The 26,670-nt window shown below is 47.5% G+C and overlaps 1 protein-coding gene and 1 pseudogene across 9 annotated transcripts in view; both read left to right on the plus strand.

Annotated features, from left to right (window-relative positions):
- LOC310767601 (polyamine-modulated factor 1-like) overlaps nucleotides 1-26,670 on the plus strand; it is a 161,024-nt pseudogene that overhangs the window by 89,164 nt on the left and 45,190 nt on the right. The window lies entirely within an intron of this gene.
- The window catches only part of PCDH1 (protocadherin 1), an 82,332-nt gene that overhangs the window by 52,421 nt on the left and 3,241 nt on the right, over nucleotides 1-26,670 (plus strand). For 4 of the 8 annotated variants that reach the window (XM_083624599.1, XM_083624600.1, XM_083624597.1 and 1 more), the window contains exons 4-5: nucleotides 8,606-8,825; nucleotides 20,107-24,305. In XM_083624599.1, coding sequence (XP_083480725.1) covers nucleotides 8,606-8,825; nucleotides 20,107-20,492 — 606 coding nt within the window. In that variant the 3' untranslated portion in view covers nucleotides 20,493-24,305. Of the gene's footprint in view, nucleotides 1-8,605; nucleotides 12,341-12,728; nucleotides 14,001-16,477; nucleotides 16,522-20,106; nucleotides 24,306-26,670 lie in introns of those variants that run through there. The other 4 variants (XM_083624602.1, XM_083624601.1, XR_014550944.1 and 1 more) reach the window with 3 other exon arrangements.

Here is a 26,670-nt window from a genome sequence, read left to right on the forward strand (position 1 = left end):
CATCTGTTTAATTTCTTAATCTTAGCATTCTGGAGGAGTAGGAGTGCAAGTCCGTAGCAGAGCATCTTCTTTGCATGCAGAAGGTCCTGTCGGGTTAATCCCTGGTATTTCCAGGTAGAGGAAAGGTCCCTGTCTGAATCCGTGGACAAGTGCTGTGCAGACGGTACTGAGCAAGAGGAACCGAAGATCTGACTTGGCAGCTTCCTGTCCTGGTTCCCACTGGGCGAAGAACTCAAATTATGGGTTCAACAAAACCGTTAATACTGAAATCAGTGCAGTACGTAAACAAAGGGAAGTTCAAGACCCTGCAGATGCAATGCATGGCTAAGCAAGCTAAGACATTGGTCCAACAAGCAACCTCCTCCTCACCTATGATCTCATGATATGGGCACAAACTTAGCCCAGCAAGCGGGACTGTTCCTTAGACTATAAATGCCAGCGGGCATTCCTTTGAGAAGACTGGGCTCATGCCTGTGCTGTGAATCCTCTGGAGTAGACAGGTTTCTCTTGAGGGGCCAAACCAGAGACAGACTCAGATGCCTTTGGAGGCAGGATTAGCTTCACAAGCAAGATGTCTGGAGTGGACGCTGTCAACTCCTGAGATGCAGAAGCTGCGTGCCTGGGTGATGGGATTGGGCAGAGAGGACCCCGCCAAACTAGCACCTTCTCCTGGATCCTCACCTGCAAGCCCCTGGCAAGGTCTGCCCAACCCCACTGAGACCCTCCCCAGGAGCATCCATTGCATCCAGCCAGCCCTGCTACTTGGAACTCATGGCGCTTCCTATGGGCAAAGCAAGGGGACGTGGGGACACCAACCTTTAGCTCCACCTACCACTCACTGCCATGTCCTCTGCCCCACCAGGCCCAATGCACAGACAGGGTCAAGCAGGAACCGGGAAGAGGCAGCTATTACCATTATTTCAATCACAGTCATTGCCAACATTTCTGGCACAGAGGGGTGTAGCTAGCTTTGCAAGCCCATAACACGCCTCCATGGAGCCCATTGGCCCCACATTGGTGACTTCTAGTATAGAAAGCAGCATTAGTGAAAATGCTGGGTAAATCTTTCCAAATAATAATGCTATAATTTACATCATTTATGCAGGTTACAGCTTTCAGCTTTTCTTGTGGCAAATATAAGTTCCTCTGTGCTGCATTCTTTTCTTTTTCTTAAAGGTAATGCAGAGTAAACTCTAGGATTGCAGGCAAACAGTGTACGCTTAATAATGTAGTTTGCATATAAAGGGCATAATTCTCCTCCTTCTCATCTTACTGCTTCCCCTTGACAAAATGATGAGATGGATAGCCACATAAAAGTGAGTAAGTATTGAGTAGCATCTACCAGCAAGTGTCCCTGTGGCTGCAGCTGAGAAGGAAACAAACTCCGTAAGCGGAACCAGAGCACAGAGCAACGAAGGTATGCTGCGAATTGCAGCGGACAGTGGAAGTGATAAGAGCCCAAGCAACTCTTCCCAAGGAACACCCAGAGCTGGCTCAGGTGTTGCTGGTCAGGAAACCAAGTGGTAGTGACATTACTGAATGATAGTAAGTGTGTTTACTTGCTGTGTTAGATGCACTGTGACTCAGGGGTAGAGCAGGCAGAGGTCCCAGCTTCAGTCGCTGGCATCTCTAGGTAAGGCAAAGACAGACTCTAGTTTGAAACCCTGGAAAGGCACTGCAATAGTGAGTTAGAGGGACCACTGGTCTGACTTGATATAAGGCAGCCTCCTCTGTTCCCAGACTACCAAGAAGTGTGGGTGTTGTTCACACCAAATTTGCAATGTGTTGCAGGAAACCAAATGCCTCATTAAAGAGGGATTTGTTCCCCAAGATGTTCCCTATCACGCTGAACAGTAATCAAAAGAGCGTGAAATGTGCTGGCCAGGAAGAGTTTTCTGCCAGCCCACCTCTGCATCAGAATATCAGCTGGTTGGAACAGGCTCCTTTTCAAGCAACAAGAAATGGACCACCCTCAGCCCTCGATATATTGAGGGGAAAGGAACCACCCTGCTGTTGGCAATCTGGAATCTTTTTGAGACTGCAATTCTTTAAGGTCATCATTTTGGAAGAGACACACTCCAGTGTGTTGTTTTAAATTCCACACTTTCTAGAACTCCTAATGAATAATTATTATTATTATTATTATTATTATTATTATTATTATTATTATTATTACAAAGTAAGCTGCAACAAAAATTGTGGAATGCATGTATACTCAGAAGAAAATTCCATTGAATTAAATGGAGCAGACAGTCAGATATGAGGGCAACAATCTGGTTTTCTTTCTTAAGTTCAGAGTTCTGAAATTTCTTATTTGAGGAGTGGCAGCGATGTATTTGCAATCTCTTCTTCGTCAAGCTTGCTGTCATGTGCAATTTGCTGCAGCTTTCAGTTAGTGTGATTATGCACATTAATTAAACCATACAAAAAGGATTGAACAGGGATCTTTTTCATATGGATTTAGTCTTTGTGTGAGTTCCAAGCGGTGTGTTTGGTCTTTCAAGGGGGGTACTATTGCATCCAGAACCAGTTGTAAACTTCCTTCTGGATCTGGGGATCTCACAATCTTGCTCAGATTTAAACTCAGGTTATTCACCCTCACCCACCCCAGAACTGTCTCCAGCCATCGGTTCAGAACTTCAGCAACGCCTTGGATCAGAGGATGACAAAGAGAGGTAGAGTTGTGTGTCACCAGTGTACTAACAACACTGCAGACTTCTAGATGGCTTTCCTCATTGGCTGAAAATCATATAGACTCCCATGGAACTCTGTAAACCCTGGCACCACCCTGCGGCCACCCGGGAAGGACCAGAACTACTGTAAGATGGCGCCCCCTTTAGCCCAACCCCGACAAGTGACCTAGAAGGATACCATGGTAGGTGGTATTGAAGGTGCTATGAGAGGTCCAGAATTAATATGGTAGCACATAACCCATCCATTCACCTGTGAAAGCTGCTTTTGTCCCATAACCAGGCCTGCAACCAGACTGGAATGGATCCAAATAATCACCATCACCCAAGACTGTCTGGAATTAAGAGGCCACCACTCATCCAGCACCTTGCCCTCAAGAGGGAAATTTGAGACCAAGGTGTCCATAAGTAGTCTTATCAGCACCTCCTTGAAGCAGATAGGAACAAACCCTTCCCTCAGGCAGGCATTAAGCTACCTCAGAAGCCTAGACACCCAGTCCTAATAGGCAAGGGTCAAGTGAGCAGGTGGTAGGTCCAGGGACAGTCCATCCCATTTCACCACCTGAGCTGAAATGGGAAGGTGCCCTCCTGCTGAAACCTCACTTAGCAGAGTTGTGCAGCTTCCAGGTTCCAGTGAGATCTCGCAAGAGGCCTGCAAGATCTCATGGAAACCTGGAAGATGCTGCTTTCCCTTGCTTTTTGAGCAGTCATGGCAGCAGGGGCAGGCAGAATGCTCCCCCACCGCAGGAGAAGTGACTACAGTGGCTTCTGGTAAGATATCACAAGAACTCCATGAGATCTCACCAGAAGCCACAACTGTTTATCCTCACTTCTCCACCTGAGGTGGCTGCCTCAGATCACAGGAAGAAAGCAATCTATGAAAAAAGTTTAGTGTTTGACAAGATTAAGGGAGGGAGGAAACTACTGGAAACACTGAAGAGGCTAGAATCATAAAACTGCACCGTTGGAAGGGACCCCAAGGGCCATCCAGTCCAGACCCCTTCAGTGCAGGAATCTCAGCTAAAGCATCCATGACAGATGGCCACCCAAACTCTGCTTAAAAACCTCCAAGGAAGGAGAGTCCACAACCTCCCAAGGGAGACTGTTCCACTGTCAAACAACTCTTACTGTCAGAAAGTTCTTCCTGATGTTTAGTCGGAATCTCCTTTCTTGCAACTTGAAACCATTGGTTCGGGTCCTGCCCTCCAGAGCAGGAGACAACAAGCTTGCTGCATCTTCCATGCCTTTTAGATATTTGAAGATGTGGTCTAAACCACAGAGCCTAGGGCTTGCCAAAGAGAAGGTCAGCAGTTTGAATCCCCATGACGGGGTTTGCTCCCGTTGCTCGGTCCCTGCTCCTGCCAACCTAGCAGTTCGAAAGCACGAAGTGCAAGTAGATCAATAGGTACCACTCCAGCGGGAAGGTAAACAGTGTTTCCATGTGCTGCTCTGGTTCACCAGAAGCGGCTTAGTCATGCTGGCCACACGACCCGGAAGCTGTCTGCGGACAAACGCTGGCTCCCTCTGCCGGTAAAGCGAGATGAGCGCGCAACCCCACAGTCGTCCGCGACTGGACTTGACGGTCAGGGGTCCCTTTACCTTTACTATCTAAATTAAAATATAGCTTCCAGCTTTGAGGTTTTACTATATAGCATTTGAATTCTGGTTTGCTTCTGTATTATATATGTGACTAAGAAACCTACTTCCTGATCTCTTTTATTGTTTGACTCTCTTGGTCCTACATTCTAGTTTGTGTTTTGGTTAGAGTAAAAGTGGCTGTTCTGCATTGACCAGCGTACTTCCAAGATCTCATCTGACTCCAGAATGCTATGAATGATACGATTCTGTGAAAACTTTGACACACCTGCCTAATTTCTGACCCTGAGGACAGACTGTTTAGGAATAGATCTACATGTGTTTGTATTAGGGTTATTCAGCCCAAATTATGAAGTGAATTTGGGTGATGTTTTCACATGTTTGTGTTGGACTGTACCAGTAATAAGGCATCTCACATTGCACCAGGGACCCTCTAAAGTCTGATGTTGATCTGTGGACTTAGCCCTCCCGCCAAACCAAGACATTTTCCTATTTAACATAAAGCAACTATTGCAATTAAACAAAAAACACCCTGAGCTCCAGTGGGAAGAGGGTGGAGAGTTGGGCTTTTTTTGGTGGTCAGGTGTAGGTTTTCATGAGAACAAAATAGTCTTCCAGGGCATACATATTACAATGATTTGGAGGAGGAATGTTGAAGTAAATAAAAAGCATTTGTTTCCTTGATGCTGTTCTGTGAGTTCTGCCTGAGAAAGCAGGGGGCTTGGAAGAGGAGTGGACTGTTGGCATTCTTCCCAGTTGCTTTCTGTTTCCTAGCAAACAACTGAAAATCAATACTTCAATCAATTTGACTTCATTCTGCTGTTTTTCATTTTTTCCAGATTGTGTAAGTTTGGTTGTTATTTTGCAAACTTTTAGGAGGGATCAGTATAGGGTCATTCCATTTTACCCCTGCCTTAGTTAGGTTGTACGGCTTTTATTTATGTGATTTATTTGTTTGTTTCTTTTTTTAATTCTAATCACATTCTGTTTTTTAACAAACAACACCCACTATAATTACTTGTTTTTAATTCTCTTTGTTCCATTTTATTTTTCCTTTTGTTTGTCTTCAAAAAAAAAACATGCCTTGTCGCTTAATGTGTCTGTTGCTTTTATTAATTTTGTGATTTAGTTGAATACTTTAAAAATATCAAGAATACTCAGGGATGTTGAGACCTTTTGAGAGTTGCTATGGGCCACCACCTTAAAGCCTCTATGCATAGAATCTGCAGTCTGCCTAGTCAGAATGAAACCCTGATGGATGGATGGATGGATGGATGGATGGATGGATGAATGGATTTATTAATTAAATTTCTGTACTGCCATTCATCCAAGGATCACCTGGCAGTTTAAAATATAAAATCACAAAAACATATACCATAGCAACAAACAAAACAGTACCTGATTTTAAAAGGCCATAGATGGTTTAATTAGCCAAAAGCCTGGGAGAAGAGGAATGTTTTTGCCTGGTACCTAAAGATTTGTAAGGAAGGCCTCAGGTCAACCTCCCTGGGAAAAGGGTTCCCCAAATGGGGAGCCACCACAGAAAAGGCCCATTTTCATGTTACCACCCACCAGACCTCTTGTGAGGGAGGCCCATGAAGAAGGGTTTCAGAGGGTGATCACAGGGTCCAGGCTGGTTCATATGGGGAGAGGTGGTCCATGAGGTATTGCGGTCAGTGCCGGATTTATGTATAAGCTAAACAAGCTATATCTTAGGGCCCCACTCTCTTGGGAGCCCCCAAAAAATTAAAGGAGGAAAAAACTGGATGTATTTTTCCAAAATATAAGATAAAAAACAAATAAAATAAAACCTACATACAGTGGTACCTTGGGTTACATACACTTCAGGTTACAGACTCCGCTAACCCAGAAATAGTACCTCGGGTTAAGAACTTTGCTTCAGGATGAGAACAGAAATCTGGCGGCGTAGCGGCAGCAGGAGGCCCCATTAGCCAAAGTGGTACCTCAGGTTAAGAACAGTTTCAGGTTAAGAACGGACCTCCGGAACGAATTAAGTGCATAACCAGAGGTACCACTGTACAGCTACAGTGTTTTGTATTGTGTAGGCTCCTATGATGTAAGTAATGGGCCCCACCTGCTAGCCTGCTCTCTAAAATATCACTGGTTTGCTCATTTCTATATACAGTACAGATCAACAATTACTTTGATAAAATACATTTTTTGTTATGTGCAAATGGCTTTAGATACCTATTAGGTCCATAAATTGCCATATGGCATATATTCAACACAAAAAAACCAGCAACAATTTGTTGTTGACAAAGGACAGCTGGACATATAAAAGGCCCCACTACCTTCAGGGACGCAGGTGGCAGTGTGGGTTAAACCACAGAGCCTAGGACTTGCCGATCAGAAGGTCGGCGGTTTGAATCCCCATGACGGGGTGAGCTCCCGTTGTTTGGTCCCAACTCATGCCCACCTAGCAGTTCGAAAGCATGTCAAGTGCAAGTAGTTAAATATGTACCGCTCCGGCAAGAAGGTAAACGGCGTTTCCGTGCGCTGCTCTGGTTCACCAGAAGCGGCTTAGTCATGCTGGCAACATGACCCGGAAGCTGTTCACTGGCTCCCTCGGCCAATAAAGCGAGATGAGCTCCGCAACCCCAGAGTCGGTCATGACTGGACCTAATGGTCAGGAGTCCCTTTACCTTTTAGCTTCAGTAGCTTAGGGCCTCATCAAACTTAAATCAAGTCCTGATTGCGGTCCTGAGTCATTTAAGGCTTTATAGGTCAAAACCAGCACTTTGAATTGGGCCCGGAAGCTAATTGGCAGCCAGTGCAGTCTAGGCAGGATCGGTGCAATATGCTCAAACTGGACTGAGGTATCACCACACCACCATATTCAACCTTGAAGTAAGGACAGCAAAGAGGAGCTTCAGACCTGGTTAATGAAGAGGGTTGCCATGAGCCCTGTGTGGGATGGGTGGGATCTGCCAGAGGGAGAAAGGGATTCTGAGATAGGGGGCAGAGGCAGTTCAAACACCTTGCTTGCCGTATCCACCATCCCTGCAAATCGGAACGGTTTAGACCAAGCAGTGCAATCGCTGCTTGCCAGTCCGCTGCTAAGTCATTGTGGGGTGATTTAAAGTAATGAGCAATGTCTCCACCATTTGACAGGTTGTTAGTTTCACGCCTTTCCCTGGTCGGAGCCCATCCTGCACGGTATCAGTTTCATTGGCGCTTGACAGCCCCAACTAAGAATGTTCTCTTTCATGCAGATCTAATTCAGGGGGTTTTGTATGTCTCCTACCAGATGCCAGTTGCATTCCCCTGCTAGATTGTCCGTCTCAACAACTTAGCGCATCTAAGTTATGTTGGTATAGAGCAAAAAGGACCTTGGTGGGTATGGGAGAGATTAAATTATACAGCCATCTTGCACGCTGGCAAGCTGCCACCCCCACGACATACATTTTGGGGGACTGGCATCTACTTCATCAGGTGCTTCTGTGACTATGGCACTTATGAGCAAAGAAACCACTTTGAAAGGGTACATAACTTGAAAGGAAGGGTAAAAATATGTAAAACAGTGATTTATTATAGATAGATAGATGATAGATAGATAGATAGATAGATAGATAGATAGATAGATAGATACACACACACACCAGGGAATCTTGGAGGTTTAGATGTACCTTTTATGTGCTTTCTACTTTTGAGGAGGCAGCATCACAAAGTGTGAGAAGGCATCTTGAATCTCTGCCTTATGTTTAGTACAAAGATCTTTGGCCTTGACTATCTTCAGGTTGCTAACAGCTCTTAGTATTTATTACTGTTGCATGTACTGGGTACGGTCTAGCTCATCTCATGATCTAGGTGGGCTCTCTTAATGGAGAAGTGTTTCTCAGGTTGCATTGATAAGTTGAGCTTCCTTGCTATTCACTGTAGTCAGTGGCGTTGCAACGGGGCGGGGCGGGCGGTGTGCCCCTGGGTGCCATGTCTGGGGGGGGGTGACAAGAAGACACCCCGTGGGGGCTCGTGACGGTGCGAGCAGCCATCGCGCCATCGCAGCCACATGTGGAGGACCCTCCGTTTGCGGCTGTAGCCACGAGCAGAGGATCCCAGCACCATCCGTATGGCACTGGAGCGGCACTGCCAGCAAACCGCTATGTACAGCGCATGTGCAGCATCGCTACGTTTGGCGCATGCACAGTACGTAGCGACGCCGCACATGCGCCATACATAGCAGTTTGCTGCCCTGAGTGTCACGACGCCTTCGTTCGCCCCTGATTGTAGTGGCAACATTTTACAGTTCACCCATGGAATATGTTTTTGTGATTTCTTGTTTTGTTTTTGTTTTTGCGCAGTTACCTCATCGCCGAGTGACATTCTCTGCAGCCAATCAGGCGCAAGATCTGCAGGACCCCTCCCAACACAGTTACTATGACAGTGGCCTTGAGGAGTCAGAAACACCAAGCAGCAAGTCTTCATCGGGGCCCCGCATTGGACCACTGGCTTTGCCGGAGGATCACTATGAGCGCACCACGCCAGACGGCAGCATTGGGGAAATTGAGCACCCTGAGAATGGTAAGGAACCTGTTCAAAATGGCTAAGGCTCTTTAGGAAACCCACCAGTATGAGTAGATCTGTGTCCCACTTGCCAAAGAGCATTCACTGCTGCTACCAAAGCAAGGAACAGAACAGGATTGTGCATCGGACATGAACAGTGGCAGGGAAATACTTTAATGGTAAATTTGCTGTAAAAATTTGGGACAGATCAATCTCCAAAGAGTGGATAGGGGAAGGAATGAAAGGAGCAGAAGACACACAGAGAGGGTTTCAGGACATGAGTTTGTAGCAGACTATTCAGCATATGGATGGATTTACTCCATACCATTCCATGAGTTTGCTATGATCTGCATTCTGTTCAGTCTACCTTCCCACTTAACTTGGTGTAATTCTCAACATAATTTCTGATTTGGTGCATGCCTTTTTTTGTGCACCGTTTTCAGTTTGCATCTGTGTTCTTGCTGCTGGTGGTTACTGATGCACACCAGAACATATGCACAGGGCAAAAAGGGACCTTGATGTGATGACACAATAGGATTCACATTCCTTTCCGTGTTGTAAATTAGTCAGTCCCCAGATGTACTGGTGCACATCAGTAAACTGTAAGAAAAGAAGATGCAGCCTGTGGACTTCAGAAAACTGCAAAGTCCAGAAAACAAAGTGGAAGAATAGCAGATCACTAATGCATCAACATGGGACGTGGATGGCTCTGTGGGTTAAACCACAGAGCCTAGGACTTGCCGATCAGAAGGTTGGCAGTTCAAATCCCCGCGACGGGGTGAGCTCCTGTTGCTCAGTCCCAGCTCCTGCCAACCTAGCAGTTCGAAAGCACATCAAAGTACAAGTAGATCAATAGTGGGAAGGTAAACGGCGTTTCCGTGCGCTGCTCTGGTTTGCCAGAAGCAGCTTAGTCATGCTGGCCACATGACCCAGAAGCTGTATGCCGGCTCCCTCGGCCAATAAAGCGAGATGAGCGTCGCAACCCCAGAGTCGGCCACGACTGGACCTAACGGTCAAGGGTCCCTTTACCTTTAATGCATCAACACTTATGTAGAAACGAAACCCCGAAATACAGACAGAAATTTGCATGTTGAGCAGCAGCTCGGGTACATGCTTGCCTTTGGCTGCCAAGGATTAAGGAAGTAGGAGGGAAGAAAAAGAGGAGGCCAAAAATAACCCACCTCAATTTATTATTAAGATTTCCAGCGCCACTTGAATGCACCCCACTGAATTTTAATGGCGGGGGGAGGGGCAACAGGAGGTTAAGTAACAGGGAGAGGAGATGTTTGTGTGTGTGTGAAAGTTTTGAGTGTGAGTGTGCTTTTGGGGAATGTGTGTAAAAGAGAGTTGTGGGTGATCCTGAAAGAGAGAACTGTGGGTTAAGGAATGGTTTTATGCTTTTGGCATCAGCCCCCACCTCTGCCTTTGTACTTGGGTTCTGGGGCAAGTTAACTGTCTCCTTAGTTAGTATCACCACTTTTCCTTCTGTGAAATGGGTTCCTGTTGGAGCATAAAACTGGCTTAAAAGAGGTGATTTTGCACATTGGGTATCAGATCCTTTCCCCTGCCTTGCACTCAGGTTTGGGGACACATACGTTTCATGGTCTTGCAGAGAGATTGTTTGTTTGTTTGTTTATTAAATTTATAGCCTGCCCTTCCTCCTGCAAGAACCCAGGGGGGGCGGGAAAATATATATAATATACCTGCATTCAGGTGTTACATGATGCTGTGCTAAAATATAGTATCCACAAGTAAATCCATTGCCAGAAACAAGTAAAAAGATGTATGAAAGACAAGAATATGAACAGGTAAGGCTTGCCTCACCATTGTATTTCCATGCTAGAAAAGCCTTGCCCTGTTTAATTTGTGCCAGCCACACAGTCGTTAAAAGCACAAGAAATCATTCACTTTGTTCCTGTTCCTGTACTTCTTACTGCCAGCTGCTCCTGTTGGAAGAGAACAAATCTCTTAATCAGGGAAGATACAGAAAATCCCTCACATTCCTTCCTTCTGGTTGCTTAGCAACAGTGATTAAGTGACTAAGCATCCTTAGCAACAGCGGTGCCTCCATATCTGCCTAATAAACCTTAGAATGTTGCCTCCATGTTCTGCTTTCTTTAAAGATGTCAAACTGATGCCTTTTTAAAAATGTAAGCTAGGAGCCCAATGGAGGCAGGGAGAGAATGAACATGAAGATGAACTAGAAATTATTCAAAGTTCTACTCCAAAATGAACTTAATTCACCTTTAGTTTACCTGGCAACTTTGGGAAACTACTTTTGTGTGTAGTTCAGATTTTTTTATTTTATTTTTTAGCTAGTTCAGTGAACTTGGTTCAACTGAAGGAATTCATTCCAAGCACTGAGGATCCCTCCATCTTGTTCTGCAATAGTACCTCAATCCAGCCTAGGTGCTGGATTTAAGGTGCTGCCTTAAATGTACCTAACATAATGTAACATAAGGAAAAAGGATAAGTCCCTCATGTGATGATTTTATTCACTAAGCAAGTCCAGGTATTTTATGTCCACCAAAAATCCATAGCTGACAGCTCCAACTGGTTTCCCTCAGACCTTCAGAATATATTGAAGAACAACATTTTTTAGCCATTCTGCAAGTTTCACATACCATTTTGATAGACTTGGGTGGTAGAATTCTAGACACTGGGTGATATTCAACTAAGTTTTACTTAAAGTAGACTCACTTGTTGAAGTTCATGGGCCTAAGTTAAGCCATGTTCATTAATTTCAATGGGTTTACTCTGAGTAAAACATCAGATTGCAGATGGGGGGGGAAGGGTCATATTTTTGGATACTTCCTCATGTAAAAACTCCCTGCATGTAAGCTCCGGGGAGGGGAATGAAATTGGACAAAATACCTGTCGAAGTGCAGTATACTCTGTCCATTTATTATTCATTACATTTATTTATATCGGGATACAAATCCTCCCAATGTAGCTTTGAAGTAACATAAAGATACATCAACAAAATCACAATAATAATATTGTTTACTCTTTTTATCCACACACCATAGTACAGTAATGTACGCATGCATCTGTATACCATTGCACTATAAGAACTATATGTTGCTGATGTTTAGTCGTTTAGTCACGTCCGACTCTTCGTGACCCCCATGGACCAGAGCACGCCAGGCACTCCTGTCTTCCGCTGCCTCCCACAGTTTGGTCAAACTCATGTTGGCAGCTTCGAGAACACTGTCCAACCATCTCGTCCTCTGCCGTCCCCTTCTCCTTGTGCCCTCAATCTTTCCCAACATCAGGGGCTTTTCCAGGGAGTCTTCACTTCTCATGAGGTGACCAAAGTATTGGAGCCTCAGCTTCAGGATCTGTCCTTCCAGTGAGCACTCAGGGCTGATTTTCTTCAGAATGGATCGGTTTGATCTTCTTGCAGTCCATGGGACTCTCAAGAGTCTCCTCCAGCACCATAATTCAAAAGCATCAGTTATTCGGCGATCAGCCTTCTTTATGGTCCAGCTCTCACTTCCATACATCACTACTGGGAAAACCATAGAGAGCCAGTGTGGTGTAGTGGTTAAGAGCGGTAGTCTCGTAATCTGGGGAACCGGGTTCGCATCTCCGCTCCTCCACCTGCAGCTGCTGGGTGACCTTGGGCTAGTCACACTTCTCTGAAGTCTCTCAGCCCCACTCACCTCACAGAGTGTTTGTTGTGGGGGAGGAAGGGAAAGGAGAATGTTAGCCGCTTTGAGACTCCTTTGGGTAGTGATAAAGCGAGATATCAAATCCAAACTCTTCTCTTCTTCTTTAACTATATGGACCTTTGTCGGCTATATGTTGTTGTTCAGTCATTTAGTCATGTTCGACTCTTCGTGATCTCATGGACCAGAGCATGCCAGGCACTCCTGTCTTCCACTGCCTCACACAGTTTGGTCAAACACATGCTGGTAGTTTTGAGAATACTGTCCAACCATGTCGACTATATAGTGAATTCTTAATGAGTGGCTGGACTTCAGCTCCTGCACAGAAGCATCCTCTTTGCAAAGTTTTCACATTTTGCATTTCCACTTACTGTGCTGTCGTATTTGCAGAAAATAACTGAGGATGAGTTCCTGGTCTCAGGTGAACCATCATAGTAAACATGTAGCCTAGCTAGATGAATGGAAGGGCTGGCTCCAGGTTGTTGTAGTTCTTTGGGCAACCAAGCATTAGTAGACCCCCTTTGGCACCGCCCCTTGCTCCTTGTTGATTTGGATCCTGAACCAAAAGCGTAGACTGCTCTATTGGACTGCTCCATTAATTATGCTCTCTTTGTGTCAATAGTGTTTATATCCTTCAAACTATACAAATCCCATTACTGAATATTCCAAATACACTTACCAAGGAAGAAGCCTCCACACTGAACATAGTGGGACTTAATCCTGAGCAGACATACAGAGCATTCTGTGGCACAGATCTGCTGCAAAGTGCACTGTTTGCCTGCCAGCCTGAAATTGCAGTGGGTGGCTATAGACTGTGAGGAAAGATGGATCTGAGATTTAGAGGTGATGCATCTAAGGAGGGAAGAACTCACAATAGCAAGGGGAAGAAAGACAGACATGATTAGGCTGGAAACAGAAGATGGAGAAGCAGGGAGACCCTGAGGGTTTTGCTAGGCTTGCTTGCCAAGAGAGAAGGGAGATTTAATACCTGTCCTTGGGTGGCGGCTTAATGTGTTGGCGTCAAGGCAGTAGAAACAATTGAAACAATTTGTCTTTGTTTTGCACCACCTGCATGCTCTCCCCTTCTGTCTTAACCACTGATTATCCAGTGCCTGAAACCTTTGGGTTGTAGCCAATGTTATTTCTACTCAGAGTAAACCCACTGAAATGAATCGACATGACTAGCTTAGCCCCATTAATTCCAGTGCCTTACAGGCCTCTTCCAATTCCTTCACTTGGGATCTGTTTGCAGGCCTGTTGCCTGCTGCATTTACCTCCAAATCTTTTCCCTGTAATGCTTCTGAATCTGAGGTAGGGAGGGTGACCGAAATGATCAAAGGTCTGGAAACCAAGCCTTATGAGGAACGGTTGAAGGATCTGGGTATGTTTCGCCTGGAGAAGAGGAGACTGAGAGGAGATAGGATAGCCATCACCAAATATATTAAGAGCTGTCACATGGAAGATGGAGCACTCTTGCTTTGGAAGGGAGGACTCCAACCAATGGCTTTAAGTCACAAGAAAAGAGATTCCAGCTAAACATCAGGAGGAACTTTCGGACAGTAAGAGGTGTTCAACAGTTGAATGGACTCAGAAGGTGGTGCACTCAGCTTCCTTGGTGGCTTTTAAGCAGAGATTGGATGGCCATCTGTCAAGGATGCTTTAGTTGAGATTATTGGATTGCAGGGGGTTGGACTAGATGACCCTCAGGAACCCTCCCAACTCTACTAGCTAGCTATTATTCCTAGCTCTGGGCTTAGAAAATATATTGTTTCCAGCTGTGGTGTTTTCCTTTTATGGGTTCCTCCTGCTGCAAATGCAAAACAAACATTAGCAGCATCAATAGATTAAGTTCCTACAGCAATCTCGCGGCCTGCTCTACAGTGGCAGGAAGTTCCATTGATGAACATCCTGCTTACTTTGAGTTCTTTGATGCTTATTCTGTCAGGGAATAAATGCAAAAAAATGTAATTGCACACTGCACATTTAAAGAAAAGCTCATTAGCAGTAAATGCTTTGAAACAAACACCAGGAGAAAAGGTACTTTCAGGAAAGGCATCACCAAATGCTTTGCACCGGTGCAGGCAGTAATATATGCCAACAGTAGCAGAATGTCTCCTAATGGCCCTCAAATAAACAATCACCAGACACTCTTCCCCAATAGAAACTTCTAAGGTCCCTGTGGAAACCTTAGAGTGCTTTGCAAGACCCAACCATGTCATTACAATCTTAGTACCATCGAGCTCAGACCCGGATGGCAGACTCTGGAGGGAGATGAGTCAGAGGTACCCTTTCCGGCACCCGGGGCAGGGCAGCCCGTACGTACTGCGCATGTGTGGCTCTCTCGCACCGTCCATACAGGCATCAGTACAGGCTGCCTCTTGCACGGTGACCGCACAGGCTGCTGCGCATGCGTACTCCATACAGGATGCCGCAGATGCGCACTCCATACAGGATGCGGCACATGCACAGTCCGTAGGGCACGCGGCAGCCTGTACAGTCACCGTGCAAGTGGCAGCCCGTATGGACTGTGCATGTACCGCATCCTGTATGGAGTGCACGTGCGTGGTAGCCTGTGCGGTCATCGTGCAAGAGGCAGCCCATACGGATGCCCGTATGGACGGCGCAAGAGAGCGGCAGCCTGCGCGGACGCCGCGCACCCTTGACCGCTCTACAGCTGGGGGGGCAGGTGTCACACAGGTTGTCACACACACCCCAGAGTGGCACCCGGGGCGGCCCACCCCCTCCGCCCCCCACTTCATATGCCCCTGGATGGAAGCCTTTCCCTCTCTCCAGACACATATGGCTCCAAAGTTGAGACAGGAGTTCCACCCTCTTCCCCGCTTCCTGTGGGGGAAAGAGTGCTGTCAGAGTCTGGGGAAGGCTCTGAGCCACAGCCTGGGGTGAGCAGGATGTAGAGGGGGAGGCAGGTCCAGCACTCTCTCCCTGGGGAAGGCAGCACCTATGGGGAGGCAGGAGACTCAACCATCTAGATGTAGCACCTGCTTGGAGGCAAGACCTGCAAGGAGAGATTCTCATGAGTAAGGACTGCACCCCACCTCGGCTTTAAAGCTTGGCTGGTGGGTGTGAATACTTGTTGGAACAACTTCTCAGCTCCCATGAAGTCCTGAACTCTTTGTTGCTGATCCTGGATTCACGAGCCTTGGCCCTGCTTCCTAGGCTCAGGCCCCTGGTGCCTTTCCACCTGCATGCCTGTTTTTATTGAATTAGTTTCCTTGGGACCTTTGAATCTGTTAGCTCAAAAGGCAGAGTGGACTGTGCTGTCTGCTTTCCCTGCCGCTCAATCTGTTCAGCTGCTTAATTTGCCTGTTAGTTTGGGTCTCCCCTGGCCTAGTGCATCCCTCTAATCTTTACACAAGTGTGCCTGGCCCACAGTTTGGGATTTGATGTGTGAAAATGCAGGTTAGGAGCACAAACTTTGTCAGTTTGGAAGGTAGGGGGGGAAGAAGACTGTAAAAGGTGTTGATGTGAATCAGAATACTCATGGGTTTCAGAACTGGCTGTTTCTGGGGGAGGCCAGGATCAGGTCTCAGATAGCATTTTCCTGCTTTGGTGGTGAAAGCCCTATGGGGTGGCTGGGTGGACAGGTGGGACAGTGAACACTTAGGGAGTTGAGAATGGGGCTGTATCCTGAGCAGTGCCGGATTTACATATAAGCTAAACAAGCTATAGCTTAGGGCCCCACTCTCTTGGGACCCCCCAAAAAATGTAAAGGGGAAAAAACCTGGATGTACATTTCCAAAATATAAGATAATAAAACCTACATACAGCAACAGTGGCAAATAGCATTAGATACCTATTAGGTCCACAAATGACCATATAGCATATAGTCAACACAAAAAACAGCGACAATTTGTTGTTGACAAAGGACAGCTGGACATATAAAGGGCCCTGTGACCTTCAGTACCTTAGGGCCTCGTCAAACCTAAATCCGGCCCTGATCCTGAGTGACCCTCTCCTCCTTTTTCTGCTCCTCATTAGTGTCCCCTGAATGGAGCAGACTGTGAAGGGGGCTCTGCACCCAGGTAGGTGTGCATGGCTTTCCAGGGAGAGTGTGTGCTCAGGGACCTACGAATCCCACACGCACCTTGAGAGGGTTTCGGGGAGGTGATGGAAGTGGGGCTCTAGGAAGCGCAGCCCCGCTTGGAGCAGCATGGAGATGTTTTTGGGAGGCAGCCTTGGGAGATGGAACAAAAGCACTGCTGGCAAACTGGCGTGGGTGGAAGTGCGAGGTGAGAGAGAGAGAGAGAGAGAGAGAGAGAGAGAGAGAGAGAGAGAGAGAGAGAGGTGCTTCTGCTTTGCTGCTACCAAAAACGGGGCAAAACCAAACAGAAACGTTCAGTGCTGCATGACTTGGGGAAACGCATGCTCTTGGGGGCAAAGAGTGCAACAGGCGACAGCTGATGCAATTTCAAAAGCTAAGAAAAAGAGGATACTGGCATGTTCTGAGCCTCCCTGCAGATATATTATCCAGTCCCTTTGCTTTTTCTTCCCAAGCCTCTGTTGTCGCTGGAATCTCTGGGTGACGGAGAGCAAAGGGAAAGGGAGGTGGCTGAGCTCGTGATTTCCATCTTTATTATTCTTCATTGATTTGCTTATTCATTAAAGTGTTTTAGTCTGCTTTCCCATCTGTGTGAATCCTATGCAGTGATTATAGTATATATCACAAATGCCAATCGGCAAGAGGAATCAGTCTTGGAATTTTGGGCGTGGTTATGTGGGAGGGCAGGAAAGGTGATCCAAGTGATCCCTTCAGACAAAGCAGTGAACCAGTGGAGCATTCAGAAGTACAGATGTAACACGATTTCCTGGTTAGCATAAGCATAAGCCTTAGGGGACATTAGCAAAGCCAGCATTGGAGTGCTCGGGATGGGGGGGCAGAAGGGGATTTGTTTTATTTTATTTTATTTTTTATTTTAGTGTAGTGTAGTGTAGTGTAGTGTAGTGTAGTGTAGTGTAGTGTAGTGTAGTGTATCTGCCTGCAGTCTGCAACACACCAGTATTTTATAGCCTTTTACAAGTTGTTAGGGCAACTTTAAAGTGGGACAGGGCAAACTTCCATAAGATCTCTCTCTCTCTCTCTCTCTCTCTCTCTCTCTCTCTCTCTCTCTCTCTCTCTCTCACACACACACACACACACACACACACACAACACACACAATATCTTAGACTGACTTGTCCTTCCTTAATTGGTAGTGACAATAATTAGCGGGGATAATTGGTGTCTGAGCTTGCAGGACTGGGCCCATAAATAGAGATATTGCAGGGTATTTTTAAGCATGTATAGTAGTGGGGAATTCTCTTCCTGCAGCCCTTGTGAATTCCCTTCTAGTGAGCTCAAAGTGTCCCCCCTGGTCAAGTGCCCTTTTCTGTTTCTCCAGCCTGCTTCTTCACCCTCAGGGCACAGATCCCTTGCCCCACCTCACCCATTCTGTGCCCCTTCTTAGTAAAGGCAAGCAATTGCAGGTGATGGAATCATTTGGAAAAACCAATCATTTGGAAACCCCCCTCCACTGAAGCATCACAAAGCAGTGAGGTTTCTGTGGGGGCAGCAGGAGGGAGGGAGGGAGGGAGAGAGAAGCATCCAGGGCTGGGAATTCAGATGGCACAGAATGCAGAAAATATCAACTCGGGCATGCAGTTATTATTTTGGAAATCTGGATGTTTTTATTTAAATGTAAATACTATTTTTTTAAAAAATCACATTTAAATTAAAGTACATTTGTCACAATATTGCTTCATAGTGTGGGTTTTATTTTAATGAAAGGCTAAGCCCTCCTCTTTGCATAATTAAAAATGCCCTTCCCCAGTGAAAAATTCTTTTTATAAAAACATGGTGAGAGATCTGTTATGCACCTTTGGCCCACACAGCTACAGCTGGGCAGAAGCGACAAACACCTAAAAGCAGAAACATATAATTTATTTAAGTAGTCTGAGCTACTTTTTCTTTTCCATCTAGGCATCCCTGCAAGATAGGCGAACATGGGACAGAATGACTGTCCAAGTCCCCTGGCAGTCTTCACAGCTGAGCTGGGAGCTGAATCCAGGTCTCCCTAGTTGAAGTTCAACTCCATCCTCTGCACCATAATACTAGTGAGGTGCCTTGCAAGTACTTAGGCATCTAGGGTTCAGTACTGTGCATGAAAATATTCTCATCGCAACATACATATATATGTTTATTTTTCTATGTCCGCTTCAGCTGCAGCCTATGCAGGGGAGCAGCTGCCACCTTGGGGAGTGGCCACTGGTTTTTGGTGCCCAGGTGCCCCCTTGGGAAGGAGAGGTGGGCTCTGCTGGCAAATAAAGGAAATCTGGCTGAAATGAGAACTGGTACTACGATCCTGTAGGGTGTGGGGTTGGGGGGTATGTTTGTGCATACGCACATGTGCAAAAAACCAAACCAAACCAGAGGTAAACAGAAAGACAGAGTTCTTTAGAGTGGCCTAAGCTATAGGCTTGGTTTGCACATGAAGGAAAATAAGATGAAAGAATCCTGGAGGAGGTAGACTGTATAGCCATTTCAGACTGTAAGTGGGAGGAATGCCAATTTTTTATTTAAAAAATCTACAGGTAAAAAAACAAAACCCTTTTGGGAGAAATTTTCTCTCTAACCTTTTCTCTCCTTTGCTGTGTTTTCTGCATGTAAAGATTTTCCTAATGTAGAAGAGCAGTCACACATCTGATTCCTCTTCTACAGTCTGAAGTGTTAGCGTTCATTTTGCCCCATCTGGACTCGGTTGGTTATATATCAGTCCAGCCTCATTCTGTTGTCAGGACCAGGCCTCAGTCTTTTTGCCTGGCATATAGTAATACAATGGGGAACGGGAGGCTCTGTGGGTTAAACCACAGAGCCTAGGAATTGCCGATCAGAAGGTCGGCAGTTTGAATCCCCGTGACGGGGTGAGCTCCCGTTGCTCAGTCCCTGCTCCTGCCAACCTAGCGGTTCGAAAGCACATCAAAGTGCAAGTAGTTAAATAGGTACCGCTCCGGCGGGAAGGTAAACGGCGTTTCCGTGCGCTGCTCTGGTTCGCCAGAAGCGGCTTAGTCATGCTGGCCACATGACCCGGAAGCTGTACGCCGGCTCCCTTGGCCAATAAAGTGAGATGAGCGCCGCAACCCCAGAGTCGGTCACGACTGGACCTAATGGTCAGGGGTCCCTTGACCTTTACCTTTATAGTAATACAACTCACCTAACCCATGAGGACTAGTGCTTTGCTTGACTCTCTAGTCAGTTGCAGACCTTGGGTCCTCAACTTTCAGCGGCGCCCTGTGCAACGCCAAAATTTGGCACCCTCTCGCCTTGCATTCTGCATCCTAGTGGTGCCACACACCCCCAAGGTTCTGTGCCCAGAGTGTCTGAACCAGTTGTGCTCCCCTAACTCTGCCTCTGCTCCAGTCCTCACTTCTGGTACTTCTTCTGTGAGGAATGCAGCACTGCAATAATGGAAAGGACTGGCGAGGAAGATGTCTCCTGAGGGTGTGTACTCCCAGGCATGATTTGCCTGAAGTTTGGCCATAGCAGCTTCTCACACTGCACACTGTGTCTCTATGCATGTTTAATCCTCCTCCCTCTCCTTCCTTTTTGTTGTTGTTGTTGTTGTGTTGTGCAGATCTCCGGCCTCTGCCTGACGTAGCCATGACAGGGAACTGCACCCGGGAATGCACAGAGTTTGGTCACTCTGACACCTGCTGGATGCCAGGTCAGTCCTCTCCAAGCCGGAGGCCCAAGAACGCCCTCAAACTCTCCACATTTGTGCCTTATCAAGACAGAGGGAGTCAAGAACAAGTTGGGAATGGCAGCCCCAGACTCTCAGAAGAGCGCAACACCAAAATGGCTAACCTCCACCTGCTCCCCACGTACAGTGCCTTCTCCAACAGTAGCCATGAGCCCTGCAAGGACTCCCCCATGGAGGAAATCCCTCTGACCCAGACCTCGGACTTCCAGGCAGCCACCACACCATCGTCCCAAACTGCCAAGCGGGAGATCTACCTGTGAGATGAAGAGGACCGTGGAAGATGCCTGCGAAACACCTCAGACCAGTGTCTGGATTTCAAAGAAGAATAAAAAGAAGGGACTTTTCAAACTGTGATGCTTTATCGCTCGCATTGGTGGTTCTGTGCCTGCCAGGTGAGAATGCCTTGCCCGGGCCCTGGGCACAGGAACACTTTTTTATGAACTCATTGCTCCCAGGGCAAGAGAACCGATGTCAACATGAATTACCAAGCTCTCAGTAGAGTGGTCCCTAGATGCCTGGAAAGAGGGAGAGAGGAAGGTAGCGAAGAGGGCTTGGCCTCATGGCTTCAGGGCTGGGGGTGGGGGGAAGGGCTGAGTTACCAAAGGTCCACGTAGACTTGGTGGAGTCCATTGGGCACAGGGCCAAGGGCACCTGGCGCAGGTCCAGGGGGAAAAGCTGCCTCTCTTGTTACTGTAGACTCCTGTAAATATGAATCTTAGGAATGACATTTGCGTCCTGCCTGATCAGAAGTTTTATTGTCCTTGAAACAAAAAGACTTTGAAACAAAACAAAACCACAGGGAGCAATTTCCAGCTTGAATCTTTCACCACACAGAAGAGCACATGGGAGCAAGTGCTTCCAAGCAGCCCACCCTCGCCTTCCACAGTGTAAAAAGGATGGGGCACTGGCTGGTGAGGGGAGAGCTCTGGCCAGTCGCCAGGACTGGGTGGAAGGGCACTGCAGAGCTTTCAACCCCAATCTCTTTCCAGACTTCAGCAACTCTTCTCGTCACATGTGAGGAGGAGGAGGAGGAGCCTTAGAGCTGCTGGTTGTGGCTTTCATCTGGTCCTCCTTTGCCCCTGCCCCCTGGACAGTGGAGCTAAGGCCAGCTGGAAAGGTGGAAGAGACATCCAACCCCCTAACTTCCCAGTATCTCTTCTGCCTCACGCGAGGCAGGGAACTCCCATGGGGTCACTGGGCCCCAGCGCCATGATCCCGGCCTTTGAAAAGTCTGCCTGTAAGCCACCATTGCCTTTGTGAATGGAGCTTTGACTCAGGGTCACATTGGGGGCCACGAGGCCTCTGTATGCTGGAGTCACCCCCCTCCCTCCCTCTGCCTTGAGACCAGAGAGCCAGCCTCAAGGGCTCCAATGTTCTCTTTGGGTGCCACAGGTTTAGCCACATAGGAACTCTCTGGTGGTATCGTGGTTCCAGCAGGGCCCTATAACAAATAATGGAACTACCCTTGGAAGCACTGATCCCCGCAGTGGGTTGTCCCCTTGGATGGGTGAAAAGACCAGCCCCAATTGGGCGAGAGGCACTCTTCCACCTCCAGCCACCCATGGGCTGCTCAAGTAACTTGGTTCTTCAGTTGCTCGTAGGTGTGCTGACTTAATTGGACCTGGCTCCATATAGCCAAGAGCTCGTGGCCATCCCTGCCCATCATCCTGTCCTGGTGGGGCTTCACTCCAATCTGCATGGCAATGGAGGATACAACTGTTTGTCCCGCACAACATTCATTGGTACAAACTCCCAGTGTGGGACCTCTGTTCACCTGACCACTGATACTTGTTGGGCCCGGCTCAGCCCTCTTGGTCCCTGCATTGGACTTGGTTCTTCTGGTGCCCATAGACCCTGCCCCCTCCCCACATTTTGCCATGGGTCATGGATGTGTTCTTCTTAGCTGGGCTGCAGGAGGCAGACTGGTCGTCACCCTTTGCTGTGTCTCTGTTCAACTTTCTCTGTTGCATGGATCTGGGGAGAAGGGGGGAAGCACCTCGTGGTATCTGCAGGGATACTTCTCCTTAGCTTTTGTGGTACAGTTGTGTGTGTGTGTGTCCGGGCTGACAGTCTGGAAGCAGGTAGGTGGGGAGGAGCAGTCTCCAAGTTCCTCAGACTGAACAGCCAGGCCAGAGCCAGAAGCTTTATAGGACCCTCTTGTCCCATTGTGTCATCTGGCTCCCACCAAGTAGGTTGCAACACTATCATCTTCTGACCATTGGCATTGGTGACACCAAAGTGCAGAACAGAGCAAACAAGCAGTTTCCTTCAATGGCTGCCACCAACCAGAGAATTAGGTGTCTGGATCTCAGTACTAGAGTCCTCCGTTTGAGATCCCTGGTGACTTGCAGTCTGCACGAGAGCAAAGGCCTTTCCTGTTCTGTCGCCTACACTCTCTGAGACTCAGGGCTGGTCCAGAAGCAACTCACAGATGGTAGGGGACGCCTTGCACTACCTATTTATTCTGGTACCAAGAGGCTGGGTGGCCAGTGGTGAGCTTTGACCTCAAAGGAGCTGGAAATGGCTGTTCTTTCCATACCCACTCAAACACAAGCTTATATCTGCTCTGCCCAGGGATCAAAGGGATTTCAGCCACCCATCCTGAAGCATACGTTGTCCTTTCCAGACACTTTAAAGTGCCACTCTAAGGTGGAGAGGGGGCGGGACCCTCTTGCTCTTCCATATTATTACTTCCCTGCTGTGGAAGGCATAGATGGGAGCCAGGCTCACTCACCAGAGAATACCTGTGGTTCCCAGGTAAGGTTACCTTATTTCATTTTTAATAATAATAATAAAAATGCCTATGAAATGGGACATTCAAATAGGCCTGTCCATAAGTTGGGCCTGCTGAAAGAAAGCAAAAAGAACACAACGGAAAAGCCCAGGCCTTTCGCTTGACAATGGGCATTTTAAGGCTGCCCTCAGCCGAACGCTGCTCCCATCCTTGGATGCATTTGCCACAGGGCTCCGTGGAGCAAAATGAGCATGTACCAAGCAGGCTAGGGTTGCTTGTCCCCTTCTTAGGTAGGCAAAGGCCGATACGTGAATGTGAATGACAGGCTGGATCAATCCACACTGGTGTATCTGATGGTATCTGACATGGTGTGTGTGTGTGTGAGTGTGAATGTGTGTGTGTAAAGTCTTCCACCTCTTCCCTCTTGGTTTGCCCCTGGAAAATCGGATAAAAGAAGGCAGAGGGAGGAAAGAGAAGGGGGCTTGGTCTCTGGTCCCATGAAGGAAAACCATGAGAAAAACCACGTTCAAGACATAGCTGCCTCCCGCGTGCGGCAGAAGAGGTGAGGATGTTTTGGGGGGACAGCAGTAGTGCCATTGGGCTGAAAGGCCACGGAATAGGAAGGTGCCAGAGGGTGATGCAGGCAATCTCCAAGAGCCCAGGTGCCACCAGGAGAAGCTCATTTTGCACAAGTCAAAGCCAGAAGGAGAGAGCCTATGTGCGCAGAGAAGAAGGAGGAGGAGGAGGGGCTCAAGGGTCCTGGGCTAGACAAGCACATTGAAGGGCGAGGGGGGAGGGAAGGACACTTTTGACCACTGCACTAGGACAAGCCAGGGGTAAAACCAAAGGTGGGAGGCCAGGCACAGGCCAGCTGTGTAAGATGGAGCCAAGTGACCCCTTTGTAGCTCTTCGTGTTGGTTCTATTTATATGAGATTTCAGTTCCTTGCTTGTGATGCCTTGTTTTTTGTACAGTTTTATGTACATGCAGGTGTAGCTTTTTCTAAAAGGAGGAATCCTACGGCAGAATAAAGAGTACCCAACTATTTTTCAGATGGTAACCTATGTTTAGGCGCTGCCTCTCTTGCTAAGGTTGTATTGCTCTCAATGTGATGCATTTCCCTTGCACTGGGACGGCTTTGGGCCCGGGGCTTCGTTCTCCCCAGGCGCCATGAGCACAATTGATTCCCTTGTAATCCTTTTTGTTTGGAACAGTGAGCATGACACCTCGTGAGCCCTTTTCTGTTCTCTTCCATTCTGTTTGTTTGCTGAGCTGTCAGATGACAAACTCCACTGTAATTAGCCCTCCCAAAGCTTTACAATAAAAATGTGAAAACCTTCTGGCTTGATCTGATTTATTGTCTCGGCAGATCAGTTAGGTTAGGTGTCAGATATGTGTACCCCGGGCTTCTTCTCATATCATTTCTGAAGGACAAAATATGCAACCAGGAAGACCCATGACTAGATCTCCGTGTGTGTGTGTGTGTGTGTGTGTGTGTGTGTGTGTGTGTGTAAAACACCACGAGGCTGTAAATAAGGCTTAGTTAGCCTGGAGCAGTAGCACCAGAAGAAGGGAAGGGGATTCATTGAATTCTCCCAGCTCAGTGACCCCTGCCAGTTCATACTTGTCCCACAGGAGGGAAAGACATCCATATTATGCCCATTTTCATAGTGGGGGGGGGACAGTTGTGTAGCCTCTTATAAACTTAGTTTAAATATATCTGACTTGCCTTTCAGGGTAAAGTTCTCATAAGGCATTTTGCAGACAGAAGTTAAAGGCTGGAAAAATGTTAAAGGATGGCAATTTAATTATTATTATTATTATTATTATTATTATTATTATTATTATTATTATTTATTTATTTATTTATTTATACCCTACCCATCTGGCTGGGTTTCCAATATTCCAACAGAATATTAGAACACAATAGTCTATTAAACATTAAAAGCTTCCCTAAACAGGGCTGCCTTCAGATGTCTTCTAAAAGTCTGGTAGTTGTTTTTCTCTTTGACATCTGGTGGGAGGGCGTTCCACAGGGCGGGTGCCACTACCGAGAAGGCCTTCTGCCTGGTTCCCTGTAACTTGACGTCTCGCAGTGAGGGAACCGCCAGAAGGCCCTCGGTGCTGGACCTCAGCGTCCGGGCAGAACGATGGGGGTGGAGACGCTCCTTCCCGTATACTGGACCGATTTTATTCTGGCATAATGTGGATCCACTTCATTGTGGATCCAATGAAGGATAATTATGCATATGATGAAGTGGACTCTAGCCCATGAAATTTTCATTTCATTTTATTTATTCAATTATTGCATTTATGTTCCAGATTTTCCTCCAAGGAGCTACATGGCTCTCCCTGTCATTTAATCACCACAACAACCCTGTGAGGTAGGTTAGGCTTAGAGGCAGTGACTGGCCTAAGGTTACCCAGTGAGCTTTATGCCCAGTCCAGCGCTTCAGGTCCTAGTCCAACACTCTTAACCACTGCACCACGCTAGCTTTAACCATAAGCTTAATAAATAATTTTAATAGTCTTTATTTGCGTTGTGCCAATAGCCTGTGTTGTATCCAGTCCCTCCCTCCCTCCATCGTCCTCCGTGAGACTATTAGCAGCTTCAGTGGGCAAGGAAATGGCCTGGTGGAATAAAATTTAAAGTATCCCTTGTGTGCCCTGCTGCCCTGAGCCAATTCCCCCACCCTGGGGGGCTGTTTTAAGAAGGCTGCCGAACAAGTGTCTGAGGTCAGCAATACAGCTGGATGAGAGCGAATAAACTGAAACTCAGCCTAGACAAGATAGGTCAAGGAAGTGGGGTTCCGCCTGACCTCAGGGATATTGTTTCTCATCTGGGAAAGCTGTCTGCCGCACACCTGGGACACCCACAGAGTAGCTGCAGCTTGGAGCAGTTTTCCTGGATTCCTCTCTCCCGAAACGAAACCAGGCTGCCTGGTTAAATGCCCGGACAGGGCCGTCTTTAGCAGATGCGGCGCCGGGGTGCAAATATCCACCCTGCGCCCCCAAATTACCACGGATAGTGTTGGGGTGGCCGTAGCTGCGCACTGCCAGCCATTGGGGGGTGCAACTCTCCCCCATGCTGCTGCGGGAGAGCGATTCTTGCAGTGGCTTGGGAGTGAGGTTGCACCCCTCCCAAGCCTCCTTGGGAGGAGAGCGATCTCCGCAGAGGCTTGGGAGGGAAGCTGCAAGCCCACCAGCCTTATGGTTGGCGAGGCGCAGCTGGCGGGCGTGCAGGGAAAGGGGAGGCCATCGGCAAAGCCCCACAGCTCCCCCACTTGCCGGGGTGCCCTTGAGAGGCCGGCGCCCTGGCGCGATGCACCACTAAGCCCTATGGGAAAGACGGCTCTGTGCCCGGAATTTTAGAAAGGTGGGGAGATCTTTACTTACGATGGCAGGGACCTGTTTGGCCACCTGAGGAAAAATTGGAAGGTGCCGGCCAGGGCTGTAGCTAGGGGGTGGTGAGGTGGGCCCACGCCAGGGGCGCACAAAATCGGCTTTAAAATATGTCCATAAATAAAAATATGGATTACTGCCTTATAAGAAAAGAGGGTGAATTGAATGGGGGGGGGAGGGTTGGAGTGGAGGCGGAAAGAAGAGCTAATTTGGGGGCGCAATCTGGACAGTTCTGCCAGGGGCGCAAGATCACCTAGCTATGGCTCTGGTACCGCCCTCCCCACTTCGCAAGCCTCGCTTACT

Source organism: Podarcis filfolensis (assembly GCF_964270895.1).
Source record: "Podarcis filfolensis genome assembly, chromosome: 7".
Taxonomy (NCBI): Eukaryota; Metazoa; Chordata; class Lepidosauria; order Squamata; family Lacertidae; genus Podarcis; species Podarcis filfolensis.